The sequence below is a fragment of the Agelaius tricolor genome, unplaced genomic scaffold, assembly GCF_023055355.1.
Source record: "Agelaius tricolor isolate 1412-34295 unplaced genomic scaffold, bAgeTri1.0.p SCAF_1, whole genome shotgun sequence".
NCBI lineage: Eukaryota > Metazoa > Chordata > Aves > Passeriformes > Icteridae > Agelaius > Agelaius tricolor.
Genome location: NW_027269261.1, coordinates 110,077,448 through 110,104,850, shown reverse-complemented (window position 1 = coordinate 110,104,850; position 27,403 = coordinate 110,077,448). Strand labels below are relative to the sequence as shown.

Below are 27,403 nucleotides of genomic sequence, written 5' to 3'. Positions count from 1 at the left end.
AAAGCCAAGTGAACTTTCACTCACTTGTTGCATGTCAGCTTCAATGCAATGTCTTTCTTCTGTTGTGTTTGGGTTTCTAACTGGAAGAGACAAGTAAGCTAAACTAGCAGCCAATCAATCCCTAAATTCTAAGAATGCAATAAAATTTGATACCAATAAATCTTTTCTTTTAACAGCCAAAAGAGATTAACAAAGGTATTTGAAATTTTATCCTCCTCTGTACTTCAATAGGACGATTACCTGACAACCCTGTTGAATCAAACAGCAAAATTAAAAGAGACACAATTAAGCTTGTATACACAAGGAACAGGATATGCATTTATGCATATCCCTAGTAGGTCCTCCATTATATATTAGCCTTGATGTATTTTTCTTCCTCTTACAATAAAAGTTATTACACCTTTGGACTGTCAAATAAAAATCCAATTGGCTGAGACATGGACCGTCAATATAAAATAGCTTTGCACAGCTTCCCTCTTGCTACAACCAGTCAATTTTTTTCAGCTCTGTCATTAATTTGTTTCATTACTTGAGGAAAATCCACTTTGTCTTCTTTGTACTTTCATTTCTCATCAGTAAAGTGATCCATTTTTTCCCAAATTTGGAATGCTGATGTTGGCACAAGATCATCAAAGACAAAAATGGCAAACAATGTAAAAACACACTCAAGAATTAGAGATGATAAAAAAGTAGTTGATGAGTAGTGTGAGAATGGTTGTTAGTAACAATATCTGCTGAGCATATTGAAGTTGATATACTGACATCAGGCTGTGTGTCACTATACAAGTGCTCATTATTGATCTATATATAAGATATATGTTTGCTTCTGTGTTATGGTGCAGAAATGTCAGCATTCACATCCCCATGTGTATGATACTGTCTGCAGAAGAAGCATTTGTCACAAGACTTTCTGTGTTGCCATGAATTCTTTCCTAAAATGTAGAATCTGTCTCTTCCCTTTCTTCCCCATCTTGGGCTCTCCTTCACACTCAGACACCAACAGCCCTGTTCCACCTGTTCCATCATTATCCACTTAAGTTTCTCTGGCCTCATCTGAAATTCAATTTGGAAGTAACACATCTGCTGACTCTCACTCCATTTACTACTTCTTGATGACTTCTCTGTCATCAGCACTTAATGTCCTGTAAAGCTACTTCCCAAACTCATTCTCCAGAGCAGACCTTCTGCAGGCTTCAATGCACCAGCCACATCTCCTCTTTCAAACTCCTCTGCCTCTTATTTCAATTATTCCCATTCTCTTGCTACTGAACATTTTGAGAAAGTGTCATGGGAAGCTCTTCCAAACTCTTTTCCACTACAAGGTTGTTTTCATCTTCCTTTATCCCACTACTTTAAACAACTCTTTGCTGAATCTCAGGCTTTGCATTCCTTATTCACAGCCTGGTTTCCACTTCAAGCACCATAATTCTTCTGCTACAGGAGAGAAAATAAGCATTCCCACAAAGCAGCTCTAAGTTTTTGTTCCTGAACACCTTCTCTTGTCATAAATCTTTAGCCTTTTTCCCAACTCTGACCCACCTCAGAAGCTGCATCATATCCTGCCCACTGAGTTTTCAATTTTTCTTTGCTCTCTGGTACTTTCCCTCACTGTATACAGATCACCTCAGTCAAGCCTCTCTTTTAAAGAAATTGTATCTCAATCCAGCCCCAAATCTTCTCCAATTTGTTTCCTTCTCTTCATCTATTAAAAAGCATACACTATGAAGTTTTCAGCTAATGAACAGACTTCTAACTCTGTCTTGGATCAGCTCCAAGGTGACTTTTCATAAATCCCATCCCTTAAAACTGTTCATTTTTGGGACACTGTGTGCCTCTTCCTAGCCAGAAACCTGGGCCTGCAGTATGTCTTTATTTTCTCTGACTTTTCTACTGCTTTTAACTTTGTTAACATCTCCTTCTGCCACAGAGAAATTCCTGTTTACCTTCTTTCCTCTTGCATTGCTTTAAGACTTCTGCCTTGGGGGAGTTCTCTCTCAGTTGGGAGCTCTGACTAAACATAGAAATCTACATCTGAGCTGGTCACCCAAGGCATAATTTATAGTCACTAGACAAAAATCAGCCTTCTGGGTCCAAATTCACCTCACCCTGAAAATAAATCACAGAAACCATAATTGGTTTGGGTTGGAAGGGGCCTTAAAGATCACCCAGTTCCAACACCTTGCCATGGGCAGGGAAACCTTTGACCATGCCAGGTGGCTCCAAGCCTTGTCCAACCTGGCCTTGGACACTTCCAGGGGTGGGACAGCCACAGCTTCTCAGGGCAACCTGTGCCAGGGCCTCACCACCCTCACATTTAAATGCCTGAGAGAAGCCTAAATAGGATCTATCCTATAAGTAACATTTCTCTCTATTGTCACTCATTATTTCTCCAATAAGCAGACTCTAATTCACAGGAATATCAACAATTGATAACAATAATTTCAGCAATAATTTGCTGAAATACCTCCTATGCCATGTGCCCACACAGAGGTACAATGCCTTTACCCAAAATATAAAAAAATGAGCAGCCTGGGCACGTAGTGACAGGACAAGAGGGAATGGCTTTAAACGGATAGAGGTGGGTTTAGATTAGGTACTGGAAATAAATTCTTTACTGTGGGAATGGTGAGGCACTCAAAAGGTGACTTTTTGATGCTTTTACCAGAAAAGCCTTAAAACTAAAAAGGGAAGAATCCTCAAATTAAAGTGAAGTTTAATATGCATTTTCTGTGTCTGTATAGCTTTCATTTTTCTATGGAACATGTGAGTAAAAAAAATCATTGATACTTTTGGATACAGTTGTACAAAATTCCTAATATATTACTTTACACAATGGAAAGTTCTTCTGCCAACATACAGCAAAATCTCAGGTAAAGCAGAGAGTTAATTTTACTCTCAGTTGTCATCTTTGTCAGGAATGGGTTACAGCCCATACTTGCTTTGCTCCGTTTATTTGCAAGTCTGAGATAAAAGACTGTTTGTGCAAGTTTTTGTGTGTAAGTTATTTTCTGTCTATTCAAGGACTGTGCAGCAATCAACACTCCTATCAGGTAGAACTCGTGGCTAGAAGATAAAAGAACACAGAAATAAAAAGCATCGACATCTCCCACAATTAAATAAATACTGATCTAAGGGTTTCTGCTTTTATCGCTGTTTTTCTTGGCCAGTGACACTTACAGACACAAAAGGGCTGCATTTGCCAAAACTAAAGCACTTAAATTTTAAGAAAACAGATTTTGCAGTGCTTCAAGAAGTAAAACAGCTTCTGCCAAGTTTTGCAGTACTTGCTCACTATTTGTATTTCCAATAAAAAATAAAATTGTTTTGAATGATGGTAACACCTTTGCCTTCAGCTACTGTTTCCTTTTGCAGAAGAGCAGAACTGGAAGATGTTGGAAAAGGTGGAGAACTTTGGTATCAACAGCTGTCTATTAATAATCAAGTGCAGTATTAGAAACTCAGGACCTCTGAACACTAGGTGTCAGTGTAAGAAATGGAAAAATATCAAAAACCTGTTGTTTCCAATCAGGTGGATTAGCTAAGAAACCAGAAGCAGCTGTGACCACATTTCCTTGTAACTCCGTAACACTGTTAACAAGCCAATCTTCCTAAAAAATGTTATTCTGAAACTAACAGGTTTGCTTCAAATCAGATAAGGTGATCTAAAAATTACAATGAATTTGCTCTGTTAACCACTCTGAGATGACCTTTAAGGTTCATGAGTTACACTTCAAGACCATGCAGAGTTTTACACTACCCCTTTTCCACTACAGATATCCATAAATCAGTTTGTGTCTTTCGCAATTAAAAGTTTACAGGTTGCTTGCTTTTTTTTCCCCTTAGAATCAAGGAAAAACTACATATCTATAACAGAAATACAGCTAATGTCTGAAGCCACAGAGGTGAGATGTCTCTCACTTCACTTAAGAAGCCCAGATTTTAAGTGCATGGCCAGAATTTTAGATAACTATGTTAGGACATGAAGAATCACATGCTTGAAGTGCCCATTTATCTCTTGTGACACAAAAGATGATCTGGTGTCACTACCTCAGCTTCAGAAAAACATGTTTGTCATATTTGTTTGCTTTTATATTTTACCATTGATAAATTTCCGATGCTTTTCATTTAATGTACTAATTTCTGTCAGAATCAGAATACTAGGCAAGATGGGTCTTTTTGTGCAGGATGGACTTTACACACATTTTCATATAATATTCTATTTATACCATACAAAGAAGATAAAGAAAGAATGAAACCCTGAACATCAACTTTCCATTTGGTTTCTGGAGCATGGAATGCAATTATGTTCCTCAAAATCATAATCAGAATATTGATTTACCAGAGTTCACCATATTGAGCAATACAAATCTAATGATTATTCTTAAATTCTTGATTTGTTAGTAAGTGACATCAAGTGACTGGAAGTAGGCAAAGACCCTGAACACTGCATCTGTACACTGACTGTCCCTGCTCATCTCAGCTCATCCAAGGCCTCAACAGATGTTAACCTCTTCTATTCCCCTAAAATTTTACATAAAAATTAAAAAAGGATGTATCTGTGTTTTGGAAACATGGGCTAGGTTCAGCTTATCAACTGTTTCATAAGAGCCCCAGAAGCCAAGGGAATTGAGTACATATATATTTAGGAATGCCACAGATTCCAAAGCCCCCACGAGTGAAATTTCATACCTACTTCATTCCTCTAGCCCAACAGCCTGAACAGGAATTGGATGTGTGAAGGGTGGTAAAAACAACATGTAAATATAGAGACATATATTCCTATACATTTACAGTACACATAGACCCATGACATTGTTATTAAAGGCCCAGTGTGATATAGAAAGCCAGGAAATACTGGGATTATTGCTGCCTGCACTACCTTCAGTCTTTATATTTTATGTGTTACAACACAATCTTTAAGCACTGATGACTTTTTGTTTTCTATTTAATCTAGTCAATGCTTTGGATCTTTTTCTTCACTATTGAACATGCTAGTACAACTTTGTAGGTATAATTATTCATTTCTTTCTGTTTGATAATTTAGGGTTTTAATAACAATATCTTAGTCTCTTTCCACTTGTAAGGTCAGGGAAATTCATCACCACTGGATGCTGAGCAGCATCTCTACATGACCAGGCAAAAAGCAGCAACCCTCTGTTAGAGCACACGCTGACCCTGCACAGAGATCCATGGGAAAAGAAAAAATCTGACCAAGTCACCAATTCTCAGTCTCAAGAGAAAGCAGAGAGAGAGCCCAGAATCCCTAACTGGGACTCTTGAATCATCTCCTGTAGTAAATTCTGTGCTTGAGAATAGATCTGAATATGGTGAGCAAGGGGCAGACAATGTTTAAAGTAGAAAACTCAGGACATGTCTTTTCATATAAATTACCATATAAATCTATCATATAAATCTAAATACTGACCACATTTAAATGCTGCAATTGCACAGGGAACAATTAACCACTTGCTAGATAAAAAGCCCCATCTCTTCTTTTCCATCCTATATGAGGAAATGCAGACAAACTCACAATGCTGGTAAATTTTTATACTACAGACTTCTTTTCCACTATGATTTCTTCCAGGGCAGGTGTGCCATGTGTTTGGTGCAAATGTATGCATGTTGTTTATTCGACTCTACAGTAGGAACAGAATGAATAGGGGAAGGATTTCTCCCAGATGGTTTTTGTGAACTCCCTTTATCCCATCCATGTAAACACACAGCATGTTCCAGCTTGCTGGGCTGTACATCCACCCTGTGACTTTGTACTAAGTCTGAATGTTTAGTTAGCCAGAAGATTGTTTCCATCCTGTGATTCCTTAGGTCCCTATGGTACCCTCGACTTCCTTTATTTTGTACAATCACAAATTATATTAGTTTGTCTTATTTTGATAACCCCTTTAATTAATGTCCTGCACAGGAAACTTTATAACCGTTTTAAAGCAGACTCATAAAACAAGGGCTTTTCCTGTTGCTGGGGTGGCATAAGTGACAGTTACACGTAACTTTGGGATATCAGTGGGCAATTCCTGCCCATGAAGGAGCTGCTTTCAATTCTTTCCTTCTTAAAAGGAACATCAGAAATGTTACAATTATGTATGTAAAGGTTACAAGTCAAACAGTTCCAAACCGTAGTAAGCAAACCCGGAGCTGTGTGAGGTTACACACATTAAAGTGACTGATCCAGTTTGTGAACAAATAACAGCTGTGATTTAATTTTAAAAACCCAAGAACCTCTACAATCAAAAAATCTGTAAAGGACCAAGAAAGTTTTATCCTTGCTTCTGTTTAAATCCTCATTTTTCCTACTTGACTCTCCCATTGTTATAGTCATTTTCTCTGGAAGGGCAAGTGAAGGTGAGTTTTCCCTTCTTCTTTTGTTTTAAACTGCAATAAAAGAATAACAGCTGCAGGAATAAGGCTAGGAAGAGAAGAAATTACATCATGATCCAGAAAATATACAGCCCTTTGAAAACATAAAACTCACACTGCTTATGATAAGTAACTGTATTTTGTATCAGTAAACTTATGCTTGTCTCTGTACTTTCACCATTCCTTTTCCTAGCAAAAAGTGACAAATGACTACCCAATCTTTACTAAACTCACTATAAAAAAGCAATTTATTCCACAGGATGAATTTACCTCAGATCTAGTCAAGACTCAGGCACATGGCTGAATCTCTGCATCCCACTCTAAGTTTTCTGCCTATGAATTACTGCTGCATTTTAATACAATCTGCATATGCCAGTATAGATTATTCACCTGCTGACCTGTGCTTTGTGTTTTGGTTGATACCAAAGGACTGATTCTGAATTAAATGTTGTGTGCGTAAGAGAAAATTTATTTCAAATAGTTAAAAAACAACAAAAAAATTATCCATGTGTACACTCAAAGTGTTGATTTATACATATGTATAACTCAGGACCCAAATCATGTTCCTACACAGGAAGCAAAAGTGGAATATTAATAGCTTTAGGTATCAGCACAAGTTGTATGAAATTAAATACTATAGGAAGATAAAAGTAAATGACAAAAGAAATTCCAAAAAATATCATGTACAATATGATTTTGGGCAATTGAAGTTCCTTTAAGTTGACACTACTGAATTCTAAGAAAAACAGCCAAGTTGGTCTGACTTCTATCATTTGACATCAATTGGAGAGAACAGAGTCCATCTTCCAGCAGACACACATTGGCTGACAGGGAGCAAACCACAATTCTATTAACATGAATTCTACCATTCATGACCGTCTCCATAAGGACTTATCACACATTACAAAGAATTACAGCAGATAAAACATTTAAAGGATGCAGTCCAAGGCTGTTGTGATGTGCTGTGGGCATGCCTCTGAGCAGCCACTCTTTCATGGACAGACAAGGTTACTTACCAGTATTTTATGATGTGCGTATGTGTAATTTACCTATTCCTTTGTTGAACTCTGTCCTACTGCTAAAATATCTTCCATTTTGTAAAAACAAATCTAATCTCTTCCTAAAAGCTATTTGATATCACTGAAACAAAATGTAAAGGACTGAACTTTAAATCTAGTGCTACACTGAATAACCAAAGTCTGTGAAAACAGGTGCCTGCACTACCCCTGTCATAGTGTGCCTAGAGAATAAACTGCTGGTATTTCATTCTGATAACAAAAACCCAGCTAATACATTGTCAGCATAGGGAAAGTAATACTATTTCACTTTTAATATTAGTCTAATAATATTACATTTTCTTATGAATCAGCACAGAATGATAAAAATTTTGGAGAGAGCTGGTGAAGGTGAAGAGGGACTTTTTCTCTTTCATAAATATTATATAAAACAATTTCCAATTTTTTTAATATCTGTGTATGTGCAAGATTTAGGCTATTTTGATGGCAAACCTCTCAATGATAGTTTAATGATGAGCAAAAATTCCTATTCCATTACTCTTAGTTATAGCTTTTTTTTTCTTTTTTTTTTTTTTACACAAAATGCTGAATAATATACATTTGTCCTAAAGGAGGATCTTCAAGTTTCCTTTCTAAGGGTCTGAATAGATATGAATAAGTTATTATAAAAGATGATGTTTCAAAAACTTCTTAGTGCACATGGAGATTGTACCAGATATGATGGAAGACTGAAACAGAAGAGGTCTTATTCCACTTCAAATGGTCAATAATTGAAAGGCTTGTCCCCTTCTGATTAACACCTTTTGCATTCCCTGTTGAACTGTTTTTGCAGGCACAATTTTCCTTGTATTACTTGTGCCTAACCATAAAGAAAATACAGCTTTGATTGGAACCTTTAGTTTTAGCCCACATAAAGAAGTACAATTTTAGGGTAACATGAAGGCATCTATAAATTCCTTAAACATTTGCCCATAAATGAACATTTAGATCTGTTACCAAATACTATCAGTCAAAAGTGAACTTGATTTCAAATTAAAACTTAAATTCATTGTGCTTATCAAATACATTGTGCTTGACCAAAAAATGTACAAAACTTTCTAGTGTAGGGGCTTTATGATTTTCTGTTGCTTGATATACAAAAAACAAAAGGTTTAATAACTACAATATAAGCATAAAAAATTCAAACTCATGACACAAATATGATGGAATTTATCTCTCACCTTTCATGCCTATCTCCTAGATATTCAAACCTAAGCCAGCTGTCAAAGGATTAATTTCTTAGTCAGCTGAGAATACAAATTCCTAGATAGATACAAACCCATTCAACTCAGAAAGTAATTTTAGGATGAAATGAATCTTCCTCTGGAGATGCTCATTTCCTCCTATACATTGCTATATACTTTTAGTAGAATTTTCCTTTATGCAAAGCAGTGTGCATGTTATGCAAAATACACACAAAAATGGATCATAAAATGTGATGAAGACTCTTAAAAATCTGCTTTCCAGGAATTTGCCTTGTTAGTGCACTCATCTGCTACAGCAGCCGGACTTCATGAAGTGCACAGTGGTTTGAAGTAGTGACTGTATAAATCTGCCCAAACCAGACCTTGATTTAATAGAGTTCAGATCAACTCTGAAAATAGGAAGCTGGAACTATAAAGCTGCAAGATATCAAAAGTTAACCAATCAAAGGTAATCATGCTGGAAACTTATTTTTTAATGCAGAGGCTCAAACCTGGACTTAATCAACAAGAACAAGCTCTTCTTACAAATGCTTACTATGAAAGATGTGTGCAACATGCCAGCTTTATTGCAGGTATAAAAGTAATTTCTACAGTTTCACTTTATACCTGTACTATAGATGGGAAAATGGACATGAATTAAACAAGAAATCATTAAATTACATAGTGAGAACTGCGTAGTCCATTAACATGAGCATTATGACAAAATCCAGGTGGTAAGCAATAAATTTACTTCTGCAGTCAGCTTCATTTATAAAAATAGCATTTTTCTAGTACTGGGTAAATACCATCAAAAACACCTACAAGTAAAGTGAAAATTTCACATAACTGCACAGAAGCTCAATAAGGATGTGCAATTGAGGATGACAAATGTGCAAAATTCCCTATCAGAAGCCCCAGGCATGTAAAACGCTACTGATTTAAGAGTTCCGGCATGTGAATGTCAGAGGTCAAAGCAATGAGCTATTAAAGATACTTTCACTTCCTCAGGAATAAAGTGCTGTCTTGGGCTGGGAGGGGAAAGGTTAGAAAAGCTGTTTATCTGCCGCTCCATTCCCATTCTTCCTTCTGTCAGGAAATCCTACAAGCTCCTGCACCCCACGCAGGGTTAACCCTGGGTCACATCCAGCCCCCGAGTAAGTTCCCGGCTTTGATTAAAGTGCAAAGACCACATGGCCACAGGTTGCACTTTCTCAGCTGCAGGGTTTGGTAAAGCTCAGCTCAGCTCAGTGGGACAGAACAGCCCAGACTCCAGCATGTTACTGCTGAGAGAGGAGCGAAGCTGCAGCCATCGGTTTGCATAAATTACAGGGGGCATTAACAAAGAGAAAATGTTACTTTGTCAGAGCTAAAGCTGGAATAAGAACTACAAATACATGCCCAGGACAGAGTGTTTAACCAGTGGGAAACCTACAGAGAGGGGAGAGACGTTGTCCCCCTCCGAGGAGCCATGGGGCATGTTCAGGACAGCCCAAGAGGAGTGTAATAAGGAAAGAATCCACAAAGATGCCAGGAGACTGTGAAGACAGGGATACACTGTTGGGCTGTAGAAGTATGAGCAGAAAGAAACTGCCTGGAGCTGGAAGGGATGCCAAGGCATTTGCTGAGATGCAGGAAACTACTGAACAGCTGCTGGATTAGGTGCAAAGCTGAAGAAAAACACCTGTTGCAGGCACACAGTGGGCAAGGGGAAATCTGATTTTAGTACATTTCTATTAAAAACATAAATGTCTTATATGCATGAATATGTTGAAATATATATAAAATGTATTTTTATACACACATAAATATTTATAATGTGTGCTGTATCCTGTTCTGAATTTCATCATTTTACAGAAGCGTTTAGCTCTAGTTAAATGTAGTACTGGAACCTACCTTGAAACTTAAAAAGCCCTGTCATTGCTGAAAGGGCTCATTACAAAGAAGAGGTGTAGGAAGTTGCAGCTCAAAGCTCTCAACTTGCATCTCAAATCCATGGACTCACCAGATGTAAATATTAGTTATAATATGTATTGGCATAATCTATATACGTTAGTTCCATATAATGTCCATTCCCACACGTGCTGGTAATTTCATTCTAATCAGAGAATCATTAAGGTTGGAAAAGACCTTTGAGATTATCAAGTCAAACCATTCATCTAGCACTGCCACGACCACTAAACCCTGTCCCTCAGTGCCACATCTACATGTCTTTTAAGGGCTATGATAAGAAAATCACTCTTTTTATGAAGCTACAAGTGGCATGTCAGATTATACATTTCTATACGAAGGTATAGTCATTTGTCAGATGGCAAATTCATGCCTTGGTGTAAAATGCCATGATTTATCTCTTAAGAGTAGACTTATTTGCTAAAATATAGAGCAGTTCAAATTTAGAGTTGTTTCTGACAGATGTGATTCAAAACAACCTCATTTGTATAACACTTTCATTTGCTTTCAATATATTAAAATATTTCATATTTTGGCAAGTTTTTTGACAGAAATCAAAACATCTCATGGAAGGAATATTAAGACATAAATCCTAAGCAAATAATGCATTAACACAAATAATAGAACATAATTTTAAAAAAACTAAAAAAGACAGCAAGGCAGTCTTTAGAAGAATAGTCAGTTCTTCTAACAACATAAAGTTTTTTTAACAAAAAATCCATCAGCTTTCTTCCCAGGGTCAGGTGGTGTTGCATGTCTGGTTCTATAGATCACTGAGACCAGAGCATCACCCTCAGTTTCTGTGTTTTATTTGTTCCTAAACTCTGGACAAGCTCTTATTAGCCATTAGATCACAAAAACATCATGTGGATTGAAGGATTTTTAGAGTGCAGGCTATTTTGCCAGTTATGTTCTTACCAAATTTATCAGCTGAGTGTGAACAATGTCTTCCACCAGAATTGCAGTTTCATGCAGAGGCCTGCGAGCATCTCCCAGGGAAAACCTGAAACAAAGAGGTTTATTGCAAGGTTATGGAAATTAGTTAAAGAGAAAAGAAGTATTGGTCTCCTGAAAGATAAAAAGAAGAAAATATGAATAATAACAATAAGGTTAATACACCTGGATGTATGGAAATGGATCACTCAGCCTGGTGCAAGGATTATAAACCAAAGTCGTGGGATTAGTGGAACAAAAGAGCTGCAGGATGTACACTAAAGCATGTATGGAGACAAACTGAAAGACTGAGGAAACAGGAAAAATCCAGTTTGTAGGAACATTTTTGTACACCCCTCATCAATAAACAACACTGGAAAACCTGCAACAATGGATGACAAGATTTTTGCCTCAGTCTCCACTGACAACCTCTCTTCACACATTTCTCTTGATGATCTTTAATGTCCTTTCCAACACAACAAATTCTATAATTCTATAATTCTGTGAGAAAAGAGCGAGCAAAACTGCAGCACGTGCACTACTACCTCTGATTTTGAAGCTCCCTTTACTTACAAAATTACCAAATAACAATTTGAAAAGGTAAAATGCCAACAGCTTTTTATCCCAAATCTAAATGCTGGTGCTAAGATGTGGAAGAAACAAATGAAGGGTAAACATTTTATACATAATAATGTATGTGAGACTCCTAAAGGCGGCACTGCAACATGAAATGGCAGGAGATCATAAAGAGATTATATATCACAAACAAAAGGCAAGGTGAGACCAGCAAGGAACATAAAATGAGGAATAGTGACAATGGACTTTGCAAGGCAATTTTTTCTTCTTCCTACTTTTCTTATACTTCTGCTATTTCTTGCTCTCCAAGAAACACCAGTCTTACATCATTCTAGAGAAAGATAACTCCTATGCTGTTTAGTATTTCCTCAGAACATTTCTAAGAATAAAACACTTTCTCTCCTCCTAAAGTTGAGTTTTTAAAATACAAAAACTTGCACAGTAAAATATACTCATTGTAAATTAAATAGCACAGGCCAACAATAACACTATATATTCTGATAAAAAGAGTGAAATTTTATTTACAAGCAAGACTCAAATCTTTATAGGTAACTGAATATATAAATTAATTCTTCACAAAAGTATTAGTCTACCTTGCAATATAGTAAAACACTATTTTATCTATAAACAACTAAAGAACCCTCTAATAGGGTTCTTTTCCTTTATCTAATAATGAAATTATTTCCAGTGTTCTGCAAGCAGCATTCCAAATTCTAATAAATAAATAAATCTCAGCCTGAAATGTGTAAGAGCACAACAAGAGCTACTCAGGCAAAATCTGAGCATAATCCAACAGTGTACAGCACTGGTCATAGCATGGGGAAATTACTCTCTGTATTTGTCCCTTATCCTTTGTCTCTCTTGTTGGGACTATCAGCATCCTAGAGACACAGTAGTGTTTTATAATATGTTGTACATTTCTAAAATGAGCACAACTCAAATAATTTTTTTCTCCATTATGCAGGGCTGCACATGCACATGGATTAGAATGTCAGGCACCTCCTAGGACTATAAGGACAGCACTGCAATCCATCCAGAGACTATTAAATATCTTATAAACTGCAAATACATGGACATGATATAGGAAATGCATACAAAGAGAAATATTTATTACCATAGTAGATTGGAAGATTTAACAGTATTGAAACCATCCCAGATTCCAAAAAAGTCCTCACACAGGATAAAGCTCAAATTTTTCTTTTTTTTTCTTTTTTTTTAACAGTAAGGTTTGTAAGTAAATGAAAATGACAATTAACAGTTGGTTTTAATCCCACAGGGCATACAAAACCAAAGAGAAGAGTTATCACAAATATAATATACTGTTCATTCTTAACTGCTGGACTATTTTTTAAAGATAATTATTGTTTCTTTTTAAGGCTTCAAATACAAAATAAATCAACTATGCAAGACAGTAGTAAACACCTGGTGTCCAACAATATCAGCCTAGACATACATTTCTCACATTCACAGTTTTACTCAGCACCCCAAATATACAAATTAAAGGGCTTTGGGTTTCTTTTCCAAAGACAACGAAGTGCAAGAACCAAAATCTGTTTCTGAGGCAGGATGCTGCCTCTACATTGAGCTGCCCTCCTCATCTGCATTCAGAAATCTCTCTCACAAGTATTTCACAGTTCCCCAAATAGCAGGAGGGGCAGGGGGGTTGCAATCATGATGCAGGCACATCGATCCAAAAGGAGGCAAACATCAAATCTCAGGATAAGGGCCAATGGCTTCAAACTGAAAGAGGATAGATTTAGAAAGGTACCAAGAGGAAATTCTTCCCTGTGAGGGTGGAGAGGCCCTGGCACAGGTTGCCCTGAGAAGCTGTGGCTGCCCCATCCCTGGAAGTGTCCAAGGCCAGCTTGGACAGATCTTGGACAACCTGGGACAGTGGAAGATTTCCCTGCCCATGGCAGGGGCTTGGAACAAGATGATCTTTATGGTCCTTTCCAACCCAAACCATCCTGTGATTCTATGATAGACAGATGCTGAGACATGAAGAAAGGTTAATGTCAACTGTACTTCTTGATTTAATAAAAAATCAAGTTCCAGATGCACCTACTTTCTTCCTCTGTCACTTCCATCCTTTCTACCTTCCAAATCTATTTCTATCTCAGTTTGCCTTCACTGTTTTCCCACGTAACTTCTGCCAGCTTCTTTCCCACACAGAGAAAACAAGATACTGGCATGGTGGTTTCAGCAAAAAGTAAAAACCATCACACCCACCCACAGCCGCTTCCTTTTCCTTTGCAATGGATCCAGGATTTTCAGACACTAAAATAAAAGTAAAGCTTCTTTATTCGTTAATTGTATTTGTACAGCATTTGATATGGTTCTTGATTCTAACATGCTTTTAGGATAACATTCTTTAAGATACCAAACACAGCCTTTTTTTTATGTCTTTCTGCTACCAGAGGTAATAATATTTAGAAATGCACAAGTAGCTTATTACTTTAACTCTTTCATTTTTTTCCCTTCACTTTTGCATTGTACCTCTCCACAGCAGAATAAACACTATACTGCAAGTCAGATGGCTCAGATTTTCCCAAGTGGCAGAATACAAAGTAGTTTAAGAACTAAAAGAAAACACTTTAAAAAAAAGCCCCCCAAATTTGGTGCCATTGCTTCTGGGAAGTGAAGCTGAACTTGATGCTTTAATATAAGTTATGAATTTCATTTCACATGTGCTTTGCTTTTATGGTTCATGAGAGTCTTTTAAAGAACCTTCCATTCACTAGACATATTAATAAGTCTTCCTATGAAACACATAAAAATTCTGTTGAAAATAAAAAAAGAGCTGTTTCTCCACAGGTAAATACTGAAGAGGAAATATATCAAAATACAACATTAGCAGGGCATCAAAGCAGCAAAGTATTATGGAAGACAGTCCTGGTAATAGAAGCATCAACCCATTAGACATGTCCTACAATAACAAAGCCTTCTTAGAAGATCTTATTTCAAAGGTTTGTCTGTTTTAAGGAAACATTTTTACAAGGGGGGGATCAACTTACTCAGATTTTCACAGGAGGATTAAAATAGTAGCATGGAGAAAGAAAAGACTGCTGCAGCGCTTTTATTGTTTACTTTTAGCTTCTATTTCTAATTTATTTAAGTTCCTGTAATGATGTTTCCAGGCTCTTCAAAAGGGTAAATCTCCAAGCCACTAAGTGCCTACATGAAGTATCATGGTACTATGTGTAAACACACGCTCATACTTGGCACATGCTAAGGTCCCACTGCTGCTCATGGTGCAGGGACTGACATTTATAAGAAGTTCAAAATAGGCAGCTACAGAAATAAAGTACTTTTTGCTGCATTTTCAGGGGTTTAAGTGCCTGAGAAAGGTATTGGGGCAGGCAAGGCACAGGCTTGGTTCAAAGCCCCTGATGCAGAGCTCTCCAGGTGGCCAGACCACCAGGAGAGTAGACTGTGGAGACAGAGAGCTGCTGCAACCTCCCGTCCTCCACAGCCCCGAAAAGCTGTCCTGGCCAGAAAGGAACTATAACCAGGGTGGCTGGGAGTGCACTGAGCTAGAATAAACAATTTCCCTCACTGGGGTTTCTACTGAGTTCACACCATAACAAGTCTGCCCCAACGCATTCAGAATTTACCATCTCAAATAAATGTGATGAATCCAGCCTAGGGAAAGAAAGTATAAAAGCAGCCAGGTAGTCTGGTGGGAAATATGTGCTGCTTTTTTTCTCCTCTTCTAGAAATCTCTAACTCTCCTTTTCTGTTCCTACATAAAGGATGAGCATGTGCCCAGGTGGGCAAGAAGGCCAATAGCACCTGGCCTCTGTCAGCAGCAGTGTGGGCAGCAGGACCAGAGCAGTGATTGTCCCTGTGCTGGGCACTGGTGAGGCCACACCTCAAGGGCTGTGTCCAGTTCTGGGCCCCTCACAACAAGAAAGACATTGAACATGTCCAGAGAAGGACAAACGAGCTGGGGCAAGGTCTGGAGCACAGGTCTGAAGAGAAGCAGCTGAGGGAGCTGGGAAAGGGGCTCAGCCTGGAGAAAAGGAGGCTCAGGAGGGACCTTCTCATCCTCTACAACGCCCTGACAGGAGGATGCAGCCAGGAGGGAGTCAGTCTGTTCTCCCAGATAACAAGGGACAGGATGTGAGGAAATGGCCTCAACCTGTGTCAGGGGAGGTTTAGAAAGGCTATTAGAATAATTTTCTTCACAGAAAGGTTGATCAGGCACTGGAACAGGCTGCTCAGAGCAGTGGTGGAGTCACCAATCCTGGAGAGACATAAAAGATTTGTAGAAGTGGTTCTGAGGGACATGGCTTAGTGACTGAGCTGGCAGTGCTGGGTTAATTTTTGGACTCAATGATGCTAGAGGGTGTTTTCCAAGCTGAATAAATCCATGATTCCATGATCCAAACTGCCATAGGGCAAGCAAATACTTCTGTCCTCAACACAGAGGTATTTACCTGCTCCTGCCTACAACCAGACTGGGACTGTGGATCACAGGGATCCATGTGCCTGCCATGCCACAGTGACCTGAGAGGGTGCACACTGTGTATGTGGGAGCGTAGCCCATGACCTGGATGAGAGGTTTGGGATCCACATAACAATCTGGACATAAATCTAGGCTGCATATTGGAGAGACCAAAGGGTTTGTAAGTTGGCTACTGGAGGGACCAGGAGGTCCACAGCAGCTGCTGGGGAGGCTGTGGGGTTTGCTTGTGAGACCCACTTGCTTTGTGTGTCTCTGCAGGTGAGGAATGAGTTCTCCAGCACAATGACTGAGCTTGAGACTACTGGATTTAGCAATGACCAGGGTGTGAGTGCTCACCATGTACAGAACCAGCTGATTCACTGTTATCAAAACTAAAACCAGGCAAGGATCCCATAAAATCACATAGGACAAAGCAGCTACCAGATACATTTGGACTGTGTAATATGTGGGCTCACATCTCCTCAGTACTGTAAGAACACACAGCAAATTTCTCTTCTGTCAGCTGTTTGGTGGGAATGCACTTGGAATATGCAGCATATTAATTCTCACAAATGTTTCCATATTATAAGGAAGTGTTTCTGAAATATATGAAATATTGGAAATGTGACAGCCAGTTCATGACAAAGAAAATCAGTTTTACAGTACTGGGCACAAAAACGTCCAGAAAACTTCCAGCAATTTGAACACCTGAAGGATAAGAACTGCAAATGACTGTAAAACAGGAAAAAGAAGCTTTGGAAAATCAGTAATACAGTATCTTGAAGGATGCCAACTGTGAAGACAAAAATAAAAATGTGGAGATCAGGTCCCTTAGATGACAGAAAATTAGGAGATTCCTCTGATGAGCATGAGAATGAGCCTGTCATTGCAACAGACAACCCAGAGAAAATAGCATTAGCATAGTACCTTTTTCAAAGTCTCAAAATCTAAAGATAACTCCTGCCTCTGCTTTTTTTTGCCATGGCTGCTGCTGAACCAATTAGGCAGAAGTAAAGACTGAAAGGAAAGAGATGACTGGTGCCAAACCAGAGAATTGATCAGACATGCACAGGAGGACACACTGTACAGAGAGTGGAAGAGGAAAGAACAAAATCCAGGAGGAAGAAACTTCCCTGAGTAAAAGGACGATTTCAATAGGGGAAAAAAAGATAAATAATGAAGTCTCAAAATAATTTCCATTTTATGTTAAGATACGTTACATTAGAGAGAGGTGAGGTTGTTTTGTGCACTTCATTCCCCCCTAACACTGTCTGTAAACTTATTGAGACATCAATTTAAAAAGTAAATAATCTTGCTTACTGTATTGTCTAAGCTAAAGAAAAAAGGGAACAATCTAAAGCACTGAGTTATGCTAACTAACCAGCAACGTCTACAGCACTACCTGAAAAGGCACCAGAGTTTATATCACTATTTATATGTTTGTCTGCTTATCAGGTAACTTCCACCAAAGCCCTTTTAGAAAGAAAAGGTAATAATTCCATCAGAGTTCATAGCTAATATATTCATCTGCTTGGATTAATGAAATCAAGTATGCAGAGGTTTCACACAACATGCTGAGCATGGCTCTTTACCAGGATTTAGTGTATGATATGTAGAGTCAAACATCACCCTGATGATGTGAACAGCAGTAACTCCCCAGTTTCCTACTTCTACAAAGACTAGAGATTCTAGAGGAACTTGCAAAAACTAATTACCACCTATTTATGCAACAAGTGGAGACATCTTACTGCCTTATTTAAATGCTATAATATTAATTCAAAGAATTTGATTATTAAATGATCGAATCATTACTACAAGAAACTCAGCTAAAGGAAAACACTTTTCCTCAAATGTGTATGGCAATGAAAAAGGTAAGTACAGGAAGAAGCTGAAATGTCAAATACAAAATGGGGCTTTTTCATTCTAAAATTAAGCTGTGGTGATGGCTGCAAATATTGGAAAAGCATAAACAACAAGAAAAGAAACATTACATAATACCATTTAATTATTCAAAAGTACATAGTGACACGTAAAGGGATAAAATTTAGAACAGGAACATTTAGAACAAATTAGAAGAAAAACATCTGAAAACAAGAATTAAAACCCTCTGAAACCATCACAGAAGGAAGAAAATCTTCACTGCAGGAGACACAAAAAACTAAGCTTAGCCAAGAACTGGGGAGGGGTCTTGTGATGCTAAACAAGTACACAAAAGAAGATCTTGATTATGTAAATAAAAATAATTTAAAAAGAGATATAACCCCATTCTATTATGGTACATCAATTGCAACTCTGTGTTTGGAGTCTGAAAAAAACTTCATTGATGCTTATAATAATTAAAATTCTGAAACCAATAAAAGACTACATGATGAATAATCATTTTGAGCTTATTGAAAACTTTATAATGTTCTCTTAATGGTTCCCTGCAGATAGTTCTTGATTACCAGGATGGAAAGCACCATCCAAACGAATCATTGATCTCCTGAGTTGAGACCTAAACAAGGCAAGACCTTTGTTAGAGCAACTTTGTTTACCTGAAAATGGAAGTAGTTTGTTGACACCCTGAGTTTTTAAATGGTGAGGTCTGCCAGGCAGCAGGATTAACAATGCCTAACATCCTGCCAAATGAAAAGTCCAATTCTTCTCACAAAAAGACAAACCCTGCCCTCAGTGACGCCACCATAAATCAAGAATAACACAAAATCCTCAGGGATAAATTTCAGAGATGCTGAAGTCTCCCAGCTCCATGGGAGGTCATTCTGTTTTGACTCAACAAAGTGTTTTAAGCATGAACCTCCTGAATTATATTCTTAGGCTGATTTTGAATGCTTAAATAACTTGCAGAAACAAAATAACATCCTACATTTTCCTTTTAGAAAGGGCAACTTTTGTTAATGTTCCCTTACATACACTATAAAGTAGGCAGTAAGAAACATCTAACCAATTTTTTCCTTAATAAACTCATCTTCATGACTGCAAAATCACACTCTTGCAGGCCAGAAGAGGGGGAAAAAGGGGGAAAAAGAAGATACCACTTCATCACTTCTACTCCATTAATTACAGACCAGATGAGGTTGGATGTGTGGAGACAGCCAGTTCAATTCCCCTGCTCAAATAATTTCCTCAGGGCTGCATCCACTCAAGTTTTGACCTTCTGCAGTGATGGATACTCCACAACCTCTCTGCACAAGGTTCCCACATGCTTGGCCACCTCCACAGTAAAAAAATGTTTTCTTTATGTTTAACTGGAATCTCCCATATTTCAATCTGTGCTCAGTGGCTCCTGTCCAGTCACTGGCCACCACTGAAGGAAGCCTGGCTTTGTCTGCTATGCTCCCTCCCATCAGGTATTTATAGACATTGGTAAGATTTCCCTGATCCTTCTCTTCTCCAGGAAGAACTGACCCAGCTCTCTCAAGCCTCTCTTGAGGATGCTCCAGTCCCTTAAGCATATGAGTGGCCCCTCACTGGACTTGTTCCAGTATTTCCATGTCTCTCTGCACTGGGAAGTCCAGCAGTGGCCCCAGAGATCCAGATGGGTCTGTCCAGTGCAGAAAGGAAGAATCACATCCCTCACCTGCCTCAGGCAGCCCAGGGTGCTGTGCAAGAGCACACTGCTGCCACCAGCCCACTCTCACTGCTGCCTCTAGCCTCTTCAGGTGCTTGTGGAGAGAAATCTTCCCCTTTATAGCACTTCATGAGGCTCCTGTTGGCACATTTCTCCAGCCTGGTGAGAATGACAGCACCACGACAGGGTCCATCAGCCACTCCTAGTTTTGCATCCCCATCAAACTGCTGTGGGTGCACTCATATCCCATCACCCAGATCAATAATGAAGATACCACACAGTGCTGAGCCCAGCTGCACTCGTGTCCCATCACCCAGGTCAGTAATGAAGACATTACACAGTGCTGAGGCCAGGATCAACCCCTGGGATCATCAGAAGCAACAGCCCTTCAGAGGGACTTCACACTGCAGTACCAACCCTATGAACACAGCCCTCTGCCCACCCCTTCATCTATTCCATCAGCTTGCACAAGATGTTTTTACAGAGGAGAAGGACAAAAGCCTTGCTCAAGTAAAGGCAAACAGCACTCCCTGCTCACGCCTCATGCACTGAACTGTTATTTCATCATAGAAGGCTGTTGGGTTGGTCACAGATGATTTTCCCTTCATAAATCTGACAACTCTAAATCACTTTTGAATCCTTAACAGGCTCAGAAATTATTTCTAGGATGACCTGCCCAGGGGTCAATGTGAGGATGACTGGTCTGTCATTTCTCAGATCCTCCTTCTTGTTCATTTTGGGGACAGAAATGGAATTTTCTTCTTTCCACACCTCAGGAATGAACTTCCCCCAGTTGCCATGACTTCTCTTCACAAGCAATTTCATACATAAAATCAAAACAGAATCCTGTATATTATGTCTTTGGAAGAGCAAATATGTAAATTAAAGTCTGATTTCAATCACAAAGTGCAGAAAGATTATCTGTGCTTAAACTTTTATGACTACTGTTAAGACATGAAAAATGATTTTGTGTATATAAAAACACAACTTAGAAGATGCATTTGAGTAAAAGGTTTTTTAAGTACTTTTTCTTTCCCTGTGGTCAATATGCAAAATGTTGCCAATTTTGATGCAAGATGCTATAGAGGTCTACTTTCAACAGACTATTTATAGGTAACTATGCTTCAGGGTGAATATGGATAAATTCCATCCAAGCCTAATTTTCTAAGTTTTGCTAAAAGCTCTGCAAAATAATCTTTCTACATATGGTCTTCACTGAACTCACTTGGTTACTCTTTGTAAACTGTGGTATGTACAATTTCCACTGGCTGAGGAGCAGTGTGATTTTGTAAAATAAGTAAATGCTTGAATTTGGACAATCACATCATGGTGGCTTTAGAAGTCCTGTTATTAATGAAAAACAATAGACTTCACCCTCTGGAGTTTTTTTCTGTTATATTATAGTAAATACTTTCTAACTGCTGAAAATTTGCAGATTTGTCCCAATGCAAAACTGTGGCAAGAGCCCTTTTCAGTGTCATTGTTTACTCATCAAAATATATCAAACTCTAACAGTTAAGTGTCTTAAATTAATTTTACAAGTCCTTATGACTGGCCAAGGAAAAATATATAATTTATTCCAGTTGTATAACATAGTATGTTCCATTTGCTCACTCACAAAGGGTTTCAGATTTTCAGGAAACAAATGAGACAACTGTCTTTCTCAACCATGCAGACTGGACTATGATCAGTCACTTCTGCTCTAGGAAAAAGTTCATCTCAACAAAATACCCAAACACAACTGGAATTTAACAAAGCCAAGGGAGATGAATTCTCAGCCTGCTCTCAAGAGGACAGGGCATATAAGTGATGAGGAGAGCAGGAAGTCAAAACACAATTTCACTGTATATATATATATTATAAGTGTTAACCAAATGTGGAAACCCCTTGCTATTTTAAATCTAGATTAAAACCACAAGACAATTTAAACTAATCCACAAGATACAAAACATAAATGAGGATGAATGCTTTATGCTAATTTTTAGAGAAACAATATTCTTCTTTTTTATATTCCCCAAAACATCACGGCCATTTTTCATTGTTTTAAAAATTCATGTCATGATTTTATGAATGAAATGTGTGGGTGTTGAATGATGATAATTATATCCAATTCTCAAAAACACACTTCCTTATCAGATGGTAACATGTTTTATAACATCAGTCTTCATATTTTACTACCCTTCCTGAAGTCAGTGCCTGGAGAAGGGAAGCAACTTGTCCACTGTGGTCGATGTCAGAAAAAGCAAGTTTTCCCCCTAGGCCTCCCATTGCCAGGGGGGTAACAAGTGCTCTACTGACAAATCAAGCTTTGCAAATTAGAGTTATTTTAATAGTAAATTAGCAAATTAAATTTAATTTTAATAGTAAAACAAAATGCTATGAAAAGTCCATCCATGTATTTAGGGAGCCTGTATTTTCATTATTCACTTTTGCAGTACTTGTGTGAGAGAACTGTTGCAGTACTCACTGTAATAATGAGGAGAAATAGAAAAAGGTGTCAAAAAACATAACCTATCTCAAAAATATGAAAATTTTTGAGACCAGAAGAGGCTTAAAAATATCAGCATTTCTCACGAACACTGTTAAAACCCAACTATGGTATTAATAGTCACAGTATTCTACACTTACGTTTTAAAAATCTGTTATGTAAATAACAAAACCACTTTAAAATACTTAATACAACTTCTGGATCAAGAGTATTCAGAGATCCTAGCTTGGAAATCTGTGCTCTAAATTACAGATAACAAGTTTGGGGCAGAGCCTTCTACAGCTATGAAGCACCACAACCCCTCAGTTATCAAAATCAGACCCACTGTGAGCTGTTACAGGGGCTACTCTGTGTTACAATTGAATCTGTGACTCAAAACCAGAAACTATTTCCCCACTAGGCACAGGTAAAATGCATCCACTAAGAAGAAAAGAGATACAATAATTTAAATATAGAATAATTCTTTCAAATAGTTGTGTTTTATTTAGGTTTAACTTCAGGAATTTAGATTTAACTTCAGGAAGTACTGAACAAACCAATAATCTTACTTTTCTGAGAGTAAAATTCTACCATAAGATAAATCAATTTTACTGGATAGGACAATGCTTTAAAAATGTATTTTATTTCAGAAATCGAACTATGCAACCTTCTCCCTAGAGTAAGAAACTGGAAGTTCTCTGATAAAATCTTTTCTGGAAAGTCAGGGCAATTTCATATCAATGGTGTGTTCTTTTTCCTGCTTTCAAATGGATTACTTAGATGTTTTAAAATGTTATAACCCACAATAATCTGTTCCAGGCACCAACGAAAAGGAAGAAAAAAATTACAGAAGTCAAGATGTCGCCTGGAAGCACTTTATGGCAAACATTATAAAGATAACACAGAGCAGAGAAGCTCTGGCTCAATCCATTATAAATACCCCATTCTTCTTAAAATCACAAAAATGTATTTATAGTAAAGAACTCTTACAGGCTTTTTCCTCCAAAGACTTCATTTAAGCACAATTTGGCAGAATTTTTGGAACGAGAAAAGAAGAGATTTATAAAATATTGATGTTTTACAGTCACCCGAGTCTCGATCTACTTGCTACAAAAACAAATGCAAGGACTCTGGAAGATGACCACATCCGTGTCTACTAATTACACTTTAGTTTTTTATTTTGTCCAAAACGAGCTGTCTAGCAGCTAGATTGAGAAGACACTAAATCATCACTTAGACAACTAATGTCTCACTAAAAACACAAGTTATTGTTCTCATTTTTTAATGGCACAATATATTTTTAAAATAAATGCATGTGATATTAACCAAAAAAAAAAAAAAAAAAAAAAAACACAAAAGAAAAACCACCACCCACAAAAAACCCCAAACAAAAAAAATCAAAATACAAACCCAAATGGGCATACTGACAAAAGATGTACACACAAGGTATAGATGAACCTTTTTTTCCCCTATGTCCAAAGGACAGCGCAGATGTTTGTCCTCTCTGCTTTCACCCCAGGTTCCCCCCATGGGTTCAAGAAAGGGACAAACACAGACACAATAGGCTGCACTGACTGCCCTATTTTGCACTAAAATTATTAAATAATCACTTTGAGTGCAGGGATGAACAAAAGAACATAAGGAACAACTTTCTTGAGCTTCTCAAAATAAATAGTTTTCTTTTTTTCTATGAAAACGGCTCAGTGGAAAGCAGGAAGGGGAAGATGACAATATGACAATATATGGGCTTTAGAAATATTTTTTGGATAAGCAAATTAGGACTGAAGCAAGCGCACTTCACAATCTTCACTAAAAAATTTCATGCTCAAATATATGAAAAGCATTTTGTTTATAAAGTAAAGAAGCAAACCTGAAAGTACCAAATATTAACTGCTTAAGAATAATATATTTTAATACATTTCATTTAATACCTTATTTAATAATAATACAATTTAATAATAATAAAATAACACTAAAAAGAAGGATGTGAAGTTATAGTCCCAGTTTGACATGAGTCAAGAATAAAAGACAAGAAAGGGGAATAATCATGGCTCAAAGGAATGTCCCAGGGAAGAAATTCACAGGTAATTATTTCACTTTATTGATAGTAGTTTAAAAGGGGTCAATGTAAAGCACAAGTTGGTGTATATTTAAGTTTGCCTTTTGAAAAACAGTATTTTCTGAGCTTTCTCAACTAGAAAGACAAACATGATGTGTGCTCATTCACATGAAAAAAGCACGACTTGGTGTTTATTGACAAGCAGTTAGACTTAAATAACAGAAAATCTGGAGAAAATTTACTATAACATCACAGGTGGATTGAATTAATATTAATACACAAATTATTAAGTTAAGAATTCCAGGCTGCTGAAAAAAGGCAAAATCAGCAATCAAATATAGGCATTTAAAAAGCTTGGGCTTTTTGTTTGGATTTTTTTGCTTTGTTTTTTAATATACAGTTCACCCAGCAATATGCCCAGTACACGAGTTAAAGTAAATCATTACCACAGATACTGTATTTTGCTTTCTTATCTGTATCTGCAAAACACAAAGTGAAATGATAACAGGTAAAATTCTAAATCCCTTATTTATAAAAAACAGGCAAACCAGGCTAAGAAAGTTTTTTTAAAAACCCATACCACAGTCCAAAAGTCTTTCAGAGTAACACTTTTAATTACTTATTGCACATTTCTGTGACTGCAGAAGACAAAATTTCTGAAAATATTAAATACAGCATCCTAAACAAACCCACAAATGCTCAGTATCAAGCAACTTTTAAAAAGAACCAAACTTCCAAAACAAGAATTAATCTCTATGGACAAAAGTGAGATGTTGACATCCTCAAGGAAATATGTTCAGCATCCCATCTCCCCCTTCCTCTTCTTCCTTAGGAGCCAAGGAAGCAGTGACTGGATTTAGGGGAAGAACAAATTCTCCAAGAGAACCTGGGGTTTCACTGAATCAGACACTACAGAGGCAACAGAAAATACAATCTTTGGTATCAGAACAATCTGTTACAGGGGAGCAATTAATGTCTCCATCCTGCAGTTACTGAGCACCCCTCATTTCCCTCCTTTCACTTTCAGAGAGTCAAAAGCACGAGCTGCATTCCAGGGTATCCCAGGTGCCACAGAGGAGGCAGCCACAGAGCACTGAGCTATTCCCTGGTATTTTTCCTCTTTAAAACACCCTGACTGTGCTTCTATATCAAGGCACAGTCGTTGCTTCTCAGAGCTGCAGCTTGGCATTGCTCAGGAGCCCAGCGATGGTGCTCGTGGTCGGGATCTGTGTGGTCTGGGGAAGCTCTGCTTCCTCGGAAATGTGGCATCAAACAGAGTTTATTTAGAGCCCGAGTCTCTCGGGCGCACTATGTAAGTTTATTGTTTATCCCTTGCTGGGGAAGTCTTCTGAGGTCAAGGTAAGAAGCAGGAGGTAATATTTGATATGAATGTTCCAGCACACGTTATGTGGTCCATGGCTGCAGCAGCCCCACGAGCACTCTGCTGGTGGTCCGTGGAGATCTGGCCAGTGGAAGGTGCTGGCTTTCCCTGTTTCCAGCTGCTATATCATATTTGATGTATTTTTAGCCTAACTTAATATTTTCCTAATATTCCTTTTCCATGTAAGCAATTAGTGTGGTTACCAGGGATGGCAGCAGAAGTGGTATTTGGCTGCCAGGGGGAGAAGAGGTGGTCCTTCAGCTGGGCATGGGAGGAGAAGCACAAAGTCCTTCTTAGGTGGGGGAAACCCACCCAAGAGGTCTCAACAGCTCCATTTCTCCATCTACTTAAGTGAACAATTTAATTGTTCTTTTTTCAGAAAATTCTGCTGACACATTAATTAATATCACTGAGGAGAAAAGAACAAACCAACAAGTTGCACTTTTTAGCCTTACAAAAGAAACAAACAAGGTATAAATGAGTTTTAAAAATATGTGGCATTTCTGACCTTGAGTTTTGCAATTCATACATTTCTTTAAAATTTCAGCACCTGGAGGTAAAGTACAGATTTCTGCAGTTAATTCACCAATCTAAAAAGCAGAAAAATGTCTTCCAAAATAGATTTGGCCATGACCTAGCAGAATTGTGCTATTTGAATGTTCATTTCTGAAAAAAAAAATGGAAAAGTTTCTAGTATTTAAATATATTACCCTGTTAGCCTCCACTGCCTTAGTTCATATTTACTTACTTTCATCTTGCCTTTGACTAATCAAAAGAGACTCATCAAATCAGTTGGAGACAATTTAAATAATACTATATTAAATGGTGAACATCTGATGAACAAAGAAAAGTCTCTTTGTACACTTTTAAAATTTTCATTCTTATTTAAGTATCCATGAAACTACACTGACTTCAATTTGCTCATGAAGGTCCAGCTGAGAGCAGTCAGTCCCTAACCATGCAAGTACAGTTTACATTTTCTTTAAGGAAAAAAAAAAATCAAATGTTGAGAAGTTACAAATTAAAGTTATTCAGCTTCTGAGTTCTGCTAACAATGATGCTTATGAATGAGTGACTTATTTAGGAAAATAGTTGCTAGAGACAGGGATTTTATGTATTAAAAGGTGTCCTTGCCTCCCTTTGAAATGCAGCAGAGTTCAGGCTCCTTGCATCTCTCACCTCCCCCAAGTAAAATGGGTATTTTTTACAATTCTCAAGAGCTTTTGCCTGATGCCTGGAAAACACCAAATCCCTTATTGGCTTTAGATGTCTGTAAGATTTCAGCAGAGCAGTCTCTCTGAATCTCTTTCCAAGACTTTGCAACTGAGCACCTTCCTAAACCTCAGCTTAAGAAGGATTTACAGAGACTAAATTTGCTCATCAATGGCTGACAGAATAAAACACAAAATTGCAT

General features: G+C 37.7%; 1 protein-coding gene across 2 annotated transcripts in view; it reads right to left on the bottom strand.

Moving 5' to 3' along the window:
* Window positions 1-27,403, bottom strand: part of SUPT3H (SPT3 homolog, SAGA and STAGA complex component) — a 254,945-nt gene that overhangs the window by 116,518 nt on the left and 111,024 nt on the right. For both annotated transcript variants that reach the window (XM_071447257.1, XM_071447268.1), the window contains exon 3: window positions 11,477-11,561. In XM_071447257.1, the coding sequence (XP_071303358.1) occupies window positions 11,477-11,561 (85 nt within the window). The remainder of the gene's footprint in view (window positions 1-11,476; window positions 11,562-27,403) is intronic.